This window comes from Quercus lobata, chromosome 7 (assembly GCF_001633185.2).
Source record: "Quercus lobata isolate SW786 chromosome 7, ValleyOak3.0 Primary Assembly, whole genome shotgun sequence".
In the NCBI taxonomy this organism is placed as follows: domain Eukaryota; kingdom Viridiplantae; phylum Streptophyta; class Magnoliopsida; order Fagales; family Fagaceae; genus Quercus; species Quercus lobata.
Window position 1 is genome coordinate 13,001,873 of NC_044910.1, and position 11,305 is coordinate 13,013,177.

The window sequence follows — 11,305 nt, forward strand, 5'->3', positions numbered from 1 at the left end:
AGTTATTTTGAAATAGAAGGTATATGTGAGAATTGGGGATTGATGAACCGTCTAGGGCTCTTGGGGGAAACTTGGAGCAAGACTTGAGGCTCATAGAAGATGATAAAGATGTGGTATCTATGTGTAAGTTTAATAAGGGAGGGCCAAGAGACACCATCATACTATACATGGAGAGTGGTCATGCTCCACTTGCAGTTGAAGTTCCTGATGGTGTTGGTCAAAGGGTTGATGCGGGGGGTGGTGCAGGTGCTGCTACAGGGGGTGTTGGGGTTGGTGCAGGGGTTAGTGCAGGAGGTGGTGCAAGAGCTGCTCCAAGGGGTGCAAGGGTTGGTGCAGGGGGTGGTGCAGGAGCTGCTACAAGGGCTGCTATAGGGGGTGATGCTAGTGTGGGGGTAGAGGAGGAGTTTAATTGGTTGTATGAAGGTCTGGAAGGAGAAGACTTTGCTGATGATATTTTTGGCGAGTCTTCTCCACCTCACAGAGTTCCATCTGAGCCTAACACTGTTCCACCTCAAGCAACCACTGATACACCTCAGCCAAGCACAGATACACCTCAGCCAAGAATGTTCCACCTCCAAACATAGATTTAGATGAAGAGTAGGCTAAACCAGCTTTAGAGGATGATATTGCAAGTATGGATGGTTCCAATGATGAGCAGAGGCTTGACAACCCAGAATTGAATGAGAGGACTGATATGACAAATGTTCAGTTGGTAAAAGGGATGAAGTTTCCACACTCCAAGGTTTTTAGGAAGGCTTTGAGGGAGTATGTGATTCAGCATCACATTGCTATCAAGTGGAAGTTGAGTGAGAAGAAGAAGATTTTTGTACTTTATAAGAACAACTGTGGATGGAGGTGTTATGCCTCAATGGTGACTAGAGAGTGCATATTTGAGATGAAGACACTTAATCCTAAGTGTACCTGCCCCTTCAAAATGGGCAAACTACATTAGTCTATGTGGTAAACAGGTATTTGGAGGATTTTATTAAGAATCCTAACTGGGAGGTCTCAAGTGTTAAGCACCATGTGATGCAGCAGATTTCAGTTAATTTAAGCTTTAGTCGATGTATAGATCAAGGAAGGTAGCTGGGGGTTTAATCACTGGGAATGAAGAGGCTCAATATGGCTTACTTAGAGATTATGCAGAAATGATAAGGAGGATAGATGTAGGAAGCAAGGTGATACTGCAAACAAAGATAGAAAATGAGAATGCAAAACCCAAGTTTAAAAGGATGTACAATAGGTACAATGCTCAGAAAGTTGACTTTCTAGGTGGTTGCATACCCTTTATTGGGCTAGATGGATGCCACTTGAAGGGTAGGTTTGGTGGGCAATTATTGTCTGCTACTACTAAGGATGAAAATGACAATATATTCCCAGTGGCAATGACTGTGGTTAAGCAAGAGAACAAGGACAGCTGGATCTGGTTCTTAGATCAATTTGCAGATGACATTGGCAGGCCAGAGGATCTCAATTGGGTATTCATCAGTGACAGGCAGAAGGTATTATCATCTAACTCATGATTATGACTTCATTACTTACTTACTTGAATGCTTACTTGCATAGTTGCTTACTTGAATGCTTACTTGCGTAGTTGCTTACTTGAATGCTTACATATTTACTTGCTGATATTGAATGCTTACTTGCTTACTTGCTTGCAATACTTAGGGTCTTCTACTTGCAATGGAGACTCTATTCCCAACTGTAGAGCACATGTATTGTGTGAAGTACATATACAACAACTTCAAGGTTAACCACAAGGGCATGGAGTTGAAGAGTGTACTGTGGAGGTGTGTTAGCACAACATCAATCAGAGAATTTGATAGGGGGATGAAGCATCTTAAGAGTTTGGATGAAGGAGCTTGGAAGTACCTTGCAGATATAAAGCCTGCATAGTGGACCAGATCCCACTTTTCTCCAAGGGCTTTGACAGATTGTCTAGTAAACAATCTGAGTGAGAGTTTTAACTCTATGATTGTGAAGGCTAGAGACAAGCCAATATTATCAATGTTGGAGTGGATTGGAGTTAGGCTTATGAGCAAGATGTATATAAAGAAGATTGACATAGAAAAGTATGGTGGCAAGTTGTGTCCAAGCATACAGGACAAGTTGAAGAAGTTGAAATTAGAGTTTAAGAACTTCTGCCCAATGCCATTTGGGAGGTTTGTGTATGAAGTTGACAATGAGAGGGAAAGGCATGTGATGGACTTGGTAAGGAAGACATGCAGTTGTAGAGTATGGGAATTGATAGGAATCCTTTACAAGCATGGAGTTGAAACCATTTTTGTGAATCATGAGAAACCAGAGGATTACACCCATCAATGCTACTACAAGGATGCTTTTGTGGAGACATATAAGACACCCATACCTCCTATGCTTGGCCAGTCTGAGTGGATCTCAAGTGGCCAACCCAAGCCTGTTGCACCTACTATCTATAAGCCACTAGGCAGGCCACCTATAAAGAGGAAGAGAGATATTGATGAGCCAAGGAACCCTTATAGGGTGTCTAGAGCAAACAAGTCAATGAGGTGTGGAAGGTGTCAAAAGGAAGGGAATAATGCAAGGGGATGCAAGACCAATGTCATTGGTGAGACACCATGGGAGAGGAGGAAGAGATTACAGAAAGAGAAATCTGTAAGTTTGTACAAAAATTTTTGTGTGACATTATGCATGACATCATGTATGACTTAATGTTGTAATTAATAAAGTTGCTTTATTATTATCTAAAATAATGGTAACATGAATATTTGGACATTATCATATAGTCCATGAAATGCATAGTATGTGACTTATATGATTTAGTCACAAAAGATATAAGTCACAAGTTCTTTGTAAACTTAGAATTTTAATTCATAGTCAGTGATGAAATTGAACATTTTATCTACGAAGACTATAACATATTGTATGATGCTATGTATAGCATTATGTGTGACATTATGTATGACATCATGTATGACTTAATGTTATAATTAATAATTTTTTTTTTATTATTATTTAAAATAATGGTAACATAAATATTTGGACATTATCATATAGTCCATTAAATGCATAGTATGTGACTTATGTGATTCAGCCACAGAAGATATTAGTTACAAGTTCTTTGTAAACTCAGAATTTTAGTTCGTAGTCAGTGATGAAATTTGGCATTTTATTTGCGAAGACTATAACATATCAACTAAGATAATTTGTTTTGATTATGAAAGTGGAGACTTCTAGTTGATATGTTGATATGTTTTAAGAGTTAAGACATATTAAACTAGACCGCTGTGAGATTTATTATTCTCCTAACGACTGTCAAATGAATAATAAATCTCACGACTTCTATTTACATGAACTCTTAATTCTGAGAGAATAAGGGACCTGATCATGAAATGTAAATTGTTTTGATATATCATGAGTGAGATCTAAAGTAACGATCAAAATCTCAGTATGTTGGATAGTCACATTTAGTGTTGATAGAACGTATATTCTCCAAATGGAATTTATAATCTCTTAACGGAAATATAAAATATTCCCTTGAGATAAGTTTAATGGGTTCGGTTATTTAGAGTGTTAGGCCTAACCACTTTAGTAAGGAGTTACTAAAGTATATATTTATGAAATTGGATTTCATAAATATATGATGAATAACTTAAAAGGATTAAATCGGGTACTCAAGAATTAAGATGTAGTAATTTTCAAAGTGGCAGTCAACCTACATGACTTTGTATTACTGCGAATATTTTATAAAGGGGTTGTATGTATGATAAGTCTAGGGATATAATTTATTAATAAGGCCTAGAGTGCAATTATATTTATATGGTGGTATTAAATATAATTAATGGTAACTTTAGAATGGCCCAAGGCCCATTAGAGCTAGAGTCTTATTTGTTTCCTTTTGATCCCACTACAAGCCACATACCAAAGCCCGATTGGAATGGCCCAAAAGTTTAGTCCAATTAGATAATCAGTTATAAGGAAAGAAACATACAGAATTTTGTAAGAGAATGAATTGGTTTGTATGTGAGTATTGGACACTCTCTAATTCTCCCTTGAACATACATGTATAAACTAATTGAGAGACCACACTTCTTGGGCACAAGTAGAATTGGAATGAAGATTAAAAGTGTTCTCAAGAACTTCTGATCTTTGGTTTTGAATTTCAACGCACCAAGGTACACTCTCTTGTTCTTGTATTCTGAAACTAACATAGTATATGTTATCAATTGCGAATGAAGTAAATCTGTTAATTTTCCACTGTGTATGTTTTGTATGCGATACAAACATGTCTTTTTCCAACAATTGGTATCAGAGCAGTCTTCAATTTCAAATCTATATAACATGTTTTGTGAGTTTTGGAAGTAGAGATAATAGTTTCATGTTGTTAGAAGATTATATATTTAATTTTCTGCATGGTTATTGAAATTATTGTTTGGTAAAAACTAATATTAATGTTATGATGTTGTTTAAGTTTAATATTAAGTATGTTAAATTGAACTTTAAGGCTATAGCATCAATGGAATTCAATTTTGATATCAATCTCTGTTTATTATGTTCATATGATGGTTGTTTGTTCATGAAAACTGTCGAAAACTGCTTAAGAAAAATTCCAAAAAATTCAAGTTTCACGAGATTCAATCAATCAAAAATTGCTTTCGATTGATTAAGTGAAATAGTGACCAATCTGTTTGATTCAATTGATATTCGATTGCTAGTCGATCGATCGAGTGTTCTTTTTTGATCAATAGAGAAGCGATTGAGTACCAATCGAGCCAAGCAGATTGTCAAGTTTGATTTGATTGATATTCGATTACTAGTCGATCAATCGAATGTTCTTTTTCGATTGATCGAGCAGCGATCGAGTACCAATCAAGCCAGGTAGATTGTTTTGTGACAATTTTCTAATTTTTTTTTCGATCGATCGAAAATTGAGAATTTTGAATTTTTCTAAGTGTTTTCACATGGATAAAGTGCAAGACTGTGTATAATTAGATTACACATGTTTTATAATTAAAAACCTTTATTTTGAAACATCTATTAGGAGAGAGATACAAGGGTTGGACTGTGTATAATTAGATTACACATGTTTTATAATTAAAAACCTTTATTTTGAAACATCTATTAGGAGAGAGATACAAGGGTTGGATCTCATGGCCTCCATTGTTGGTTTAAATTAGTGTGATCAAGCACCTTGCCTTGGCGTATATGCCTTGCTCCCTTCAAAGGGTGTTTAATTCATGGTACTATAGATTAAACTTCTTAATGACGGATGATATGTGTTTTTACATTAAGAACGACCATGCTACCGTGGAGTTACTTAATGACTAACATAGATTTCAGGCAATGGTATATGTTAGACTATGTTTAATGTTAACCTCCCTTTAGAGTTATGTCATTATTACTTAGAGGCTAAAGGAAATACGGCATGTTATTGGTGTTTGATAAGAGTTATTATGATAGCACTAATAATGAGAATAGTTCTCAATCAGTTATAGTGTTTATAATTTACTTGCTACCAAGGAATTTTAAACATGGGATTGAGTTGTCGTTGCATATTTTATATTATGGTTTTATTAAGGTTCCAGACTATATGTTTATATGCTAAATTGATAATGTCTAGTTTACTTATTATATTCATGTTTATTGTTTTCAAATTTGATCATGGCATCATTTAGCCCACTTGTTACTATTCTTAATCAAAACAAACTGATTGGATCCAATTATGTTAATTGGAAAAGAAATTTGGACATTGTTCTTACTGCTGAAGAGCACAAATATGTGCTTACTCAACATTGTCCTAGCTTTCCATCATTAGATGCTCCTCTTGAGGAAAAATAGCGATATGAACGTTGGCAGAAATCTAATGAGATGGCCAAGTGCTATATCCTAGCATCTATCTCAAATATTCTATAGCATCAAATGCAGGATGTAGAACTAGCTTCGGACATTATGCTAAGTCTGAAGAAGATATTTGGTGAGCAAGGCCGTTTTGCAAGGCAAAAACTATGAGGCAAACCTTCTCATCCGTCACATCATTTGCCACATCATTATTCTTTTATTATTTATTATTTATTTTTAAAATTTTGACAATATTAAATATATAAATATATTGGTTTTACAAATTCATCTTAGACAGTTTTAACTTTACATATTCATTTACTTTAATTTTGATGTTATAACTAAATAATAAATCAATGAAAAATTAAAATTAAAATATGGGAAAATTACAGTAAACCTACCTGTGGTTCGGCCTATTTTCACTTTGCCTACCCGTGGTTTAAAACTTAACACTTTGCCCACTTGAACTTCAATCCTTTTGCTCTCCGTTACCCACCTCACCCTTAGACGTTAGAAAAACACCCTTTTATTAAAAATCAGAACATAACATGCATCAAAACACGAACCATTAAATCTTTTCCTCACGAGCCTTAGAAACACGAAAAACCCCATTTTGCATCTAATATTGAAATCATGCTGCAAGTATAAACCTACACGAGCAACGGGTTGTTTGAGGGAATTAAATCCTGGTAAGAAATCAGTTACTATTTGGGTTTTTAATTTGGGCTTGTGGTTGTTATATATTTTTTTGAGTAATCAGTCAATGGTCAATGTTACATGTAACAGAATGAAAATATTGGTTGTGTTTGTTGATGTTTATGAAAAATGTGACCACCTGTTGTTTGGATTTGTGTTTGTTTATAGCCATTTTGTCTGTCATGGTCATTGTGTCTCACAGTGGACCCAAGCTTTTGTTGGGTTTAAATTTTAGTGTTTGCATGTGCTTATTAGTAAAACAGAAACAAAAGCAAAGCAGAAAATGTGGTCCTCTGATGTGTGTGTTGCATCCCAAAAGCAAAACAAAAACATAAAAGTGTTTACTCTTTATGTGTTTGTTGTTTACAATTCTTTAATTGTTAATTGTGTACGTGTCAAATGGTAATTTGTTATTGCAGATGGATGATAAGGAAGTGAAATTCGAGGTTCATTATGGGGGTAATTTTCCATGGAACCCAAGTTTAGAATACTTTGGAGGGAAAGTTGAAATAGTGTATAGGGATCTTGATAGGCTTAGTTATTTTGAAATAGAAGGTATATGTGAGAATTGGGGATTGATGAACCGTCTAGGGTTCATTATTTAGCTCTTGAGGGCAACTTGGAGCAAGACTTGAGGCTCATAGAAGATGATAAAGATGTGGTATCTATGTGTAAGTTTAATAAGGGAGGGCCAAGAGACACCATCATACTGTACGTGGAGAGTGGTCATGCTCCACTTGCAGTTGAAGTTCCTAATGGTGTTGGTCAAAGGGTTGATGCAGGGGGTGGTGCAGGGGCTGCTACAGGGGGTGTTGGGGTTGGTGCAGGAGTGGTGCAAGAGCTGCTACAGGGGGTGCAAGGGTTGGTGCAGGAGCTGGTCCAGGAGCTGCTATAGGGGCTGCTATAGGGGGTGATGCTAGTGTGGGGGTAGAGGAGGAGTTTGATTGGTTGTATGAAGGTCTGGAAGGAAAAGACTTTGATGATGATATTTTTGGTGAGTCTTCTCCACCTCATAGAGTTTCATCTGAGCCTAACACTGTTCCACCTCAAGCAACCACTGATACACCTCAACCAAACAGTAATACACCTCAACCAAGCACAGATACACCTCAGCCAAGAATGTTCCACCTCCAAACATAGATTTAGATGAAGAGTAGGCTAAACCAGCTTTAGAGGATGATATTGCAAGTATGGATGGTTCTAATGATGAGCAGAGGCTTGACAACCCAGAATTGAATGAGAGGACTGATATGACAAATGTTCAGTTGGTAAAAGGGATGAAGTTTCCACACTCCAAGGTTTTTAGGAAGGCTTTGAGGGAGTATGTGATTTAGCATCACATTGCTATCAAGTGGAAGTTGAATGAGAAGAAGAAGATTTTTGTACATTATAAGAACAACTGTGGATGGAGGTGTCATGCCTCAATGGTGACTAGAGAGTATATATTTGAGATGAAGACACATAATCCTAAGTGTACCTGCCCCTAACATTTCAAAATGGGCAAGTTACATTAGTCTATGTGGTAAACAAGTATTTGGAGGATTTTATTAAGAATCCTAACTGGGAGGTCTCAAGTGTTAAGCACCATGTGATGCAGCAGATTTCAGTTGATTTAAGTTTTAGTCGGTGTATAGATCAAGGAAGGTAGCTGGGGGTTTAATCACTGGGAATGAAGAGGCTCAATATGGCTTACTTAGAGATTATGCAGAAATGATAAGGAGGACAGATGTAGGAAGCAAGGTGATACTGCAAACAGAGATAGAAAATGAGAATGCAAAACCCAAGTTTAAAAGGATGTACAATAGGTACAATACTCAGAAAGTTGACTTTCTAGGTGGTTGTATACCCTTTATTGGGCTGGATGGATGCCACTTGAAGGGTAGGTTTGGTGGGCAATTATTGTCTGCTACTACTAAGGATGGAAATGACAATATATTCCCAGTGGCAATGACTGTGGTTAAGCAAGAGAACAAGGACAGCTGGATCTGGTTCTTGGATCAGTTTGCAGATGACATTGGCAGGCCAGAGGATCTCAATCTGGTATTCATTAGTGACAGGCAGAAGGCATTATCATCTAACTCATGATTATGACTTCATTACTTACTTACTTGAATGCTTACTTGCATAGTTGCTTACTTGAATGCTTACATATTTACCTGTTGATATTGGATGCTTACTTGCTTACTTGCTTGCAATACTTAGGGTCTTCTACTTGCAATGGAGACTCTATTCCCAACTGTAGAGCACATGTATTGTGTGAAGCACATATACAACAACTTCAAGGTTAACCGCAAGGACACGGAGTTGAAGAGTGTACTGTGGAGGTGTGTTAGCACAACTTCAATCAGAGAATTTGATAGGGGGATGGAGCATCTTAAGAGTTTGGATGAAGGAGCTTGGAAGTACCTTGCAGATATAGAGCCTGCACAGTGAACTAGATCCCACTTTTCTCCAAGGGCTTTGACAGATTGTCTGGTAAACAATCTGAGTGAGAGTTTTAACTCAATGATTGTGAAAGCTAGAGACAAGCCAATATTATCAATGCTGGAATGGATCAGAGTTAGGCTTATGAGCAGGATGTATATAAAGAAGATTAGCATAGAAAAGTATGGTGGCAAGTTGTGTCCAAGCATACAGGACAAGTTGAAGAAGTTGAAATTAGAGTTTAAGAACTTCTACGCAATGCCATTTGGGAGGTTTGTGTATGAAGTTGACAATGAGAGGGAAAGGCATGTGATGGACTTGGTAGGGAGGACATGCAGTTGTAAAGTATGGGAATTGACAGGAATCCTTTACATGCATGGAGTTGAAGCCATTTTTGTGAATCGTGAGAAATCAGAGGATTACACCCATCCATGCTACTACAAGGATGCTTTTGTGGAGACATATAAGACACCCATACCTCCCATGCTTGGCCAGTCTGAGTGGATCTCAAGTGGCCAACCCAAGCCTGTTGCACCTACTATCTATAAGCCACTAGGCAGGCCACCTATAAAGAGGAAGAGAGATATTGATGAGCCAAGGAACCCTTATAGGGTGTCTAGAGCAAACAAGTCAATGAGGTGTGGAAGGTGTCAAAAGGAAGGGAATAATGCAAGGGGATGCAAGACCAATGTCATTGGTGAGACACCATGGGAGAGGAGGAAGAGATTACAGAAAGAGAAATCTGTAAGTTTGTACAAAAATTTTTGTGTGACATTATGCATGACATCATGTATGACTTAATGTTGTAATTAATAAAGTTGCTTTATTATTATCTAAAATAATGGTAACATGAATATTTGGACATTATCATATAGTCCATGAAATGCATAGTATGTGACTTATATGATTTAGTCACAAAAGATATAAGTCACAAGTTCTTTGTAAACTTAGAATTTTAATTCATAGTCAGTGATGAAATTGAACATTTTATCTACGAAGACTATAACATATTGTATGATGCTATGTATAGCATTATGTGTGACATTATGTATGACATCATGTATGACTTAATGTTATAATTAATAATTTTTTTTTTATTATTATTTAAAATAATGGTAACATAAATATTTGGACATTATCATATAGTCCATTAAATGCATAGTATGTGACTTATGTGATTCAGCCACAGAAGATATTAGTTACAAGTTCTTTGTAAACTCAGAATTTTAGTTCGTAGTCAGTGATGAAATTTGGCATTTTATTTGCGAAGACTATAACATATCAACTAAGATAATTTGTTTTGATTATGAAAGTGGAGACTTCTAGTTGATATGTTGATATGTTTTAAGAGTTAAGACATATTAAACTAGACCGCTGTGAGATTTATTATTCTCCTAACGACTGTCAAATGAATAATAAATCTCACGACTTCTATTTACATGAACTCTTAATTCTGAGAGAATAAGGGACCTGATCATGAAATGTAAATTGTTTTGATATATCATGAGTGAGATCTAAAGTAACGATCAAAATCTCAGTATGTTGGATAGTCACATTTAGTGTTGATAGAACGTATATTCTCCAAATGGAATTTATAATCTCTTAACGGAAATATAAAATATTCCCTTGAGATAAGTTTAATGGGTTCGGTTATTTAGAGTGTTAGGCCTAACCACTTTAGTAAGGAGTTACTAAAGTATATATTTATGAAATTGGATTTCATAAATATATGATGAATAACTTAAAAGGATTAAATCGGGTACTCAAGAATTAAGATGTAGTAATTTTCAAAGTGGCAGTCAACCTACATGACTTTGTATTACTGCGAATATTTTATAAAGGGGTTGTATGTATGATAAGTCTAGGGATATAATTTATTAATAAGGCCTAGAGTGCAATTATATTTATATGGTGGTATTAAATATAATTAATGGTAACTTTAGAATGGCCCAAGGCCCATTAGAGCTAGAGTCTTATTTGTTTCCTTTTGATCCCACTACAAGCCACATACCAAAGCCCGATTGGAATGGCCCAAAAGTTTAGTCCAATTAGATAATCAGTTATAAGGAAAGAAACATACAGAATTTTGTAAGAGAATGAATTGGTTTGTATGTGAGTATTGGACACTCTCTAATTCTCCCTTGAACATACATGTATAAACTAATTGAGAGACCACACTTCTTGGGCACAAGTAGAATTGGAATGAAGATTAAAAGTGTTCTCAAGAACTTCTGATCTTTGGTTTTGAATTTCAACGCACCAAGGTACACTCTCTTGTTCTTGTATTCTGAAACTAACATAGTATATGTTATCAATTGCGAATGAAGTAAATCTGTTAATTTTCCACTGTGTATGTTTTGTATGCGAT

General features: G+C 36.1%; 2 protein-coding genes across 2 annotated transcripts; both read left to right on the forward strand.

The window, feature by feature from the left end:
* Positions 1–167: 167 nt before the first annotated feature.
* Positions 168–584, forward strand: LOC115951613 (merozoite surface antigen 2-like). Its single transcript, XM_031068783.1, has one exon. It carries the CDS (start codon positions 168–170, stop codon positions 582–584), a length of 417 nt encoding a protein of 138 aa, XP_030924643.1.
* A 7,119-nt stretch (positions 585–7,703) lies between these two features.
* LOC115951614 lies at positions 7,704–8,946 on the forward strand. The gene is made up of 3 exons (XM_031068784.1): positions 7,704–7,834; positions 8,148–8,553; positions 8,716–8,946. Exons 1-3 carry the CDS (start codon positions 7,704–7,706, stop codon positions 8,944–8,946), a joined length of 768 nt encoding a protein of 255 aa, XP_030924644.1.
* The last annotated feature ends 2,359 nt before the right edge of the window (positions 8,947–11,305 follow it).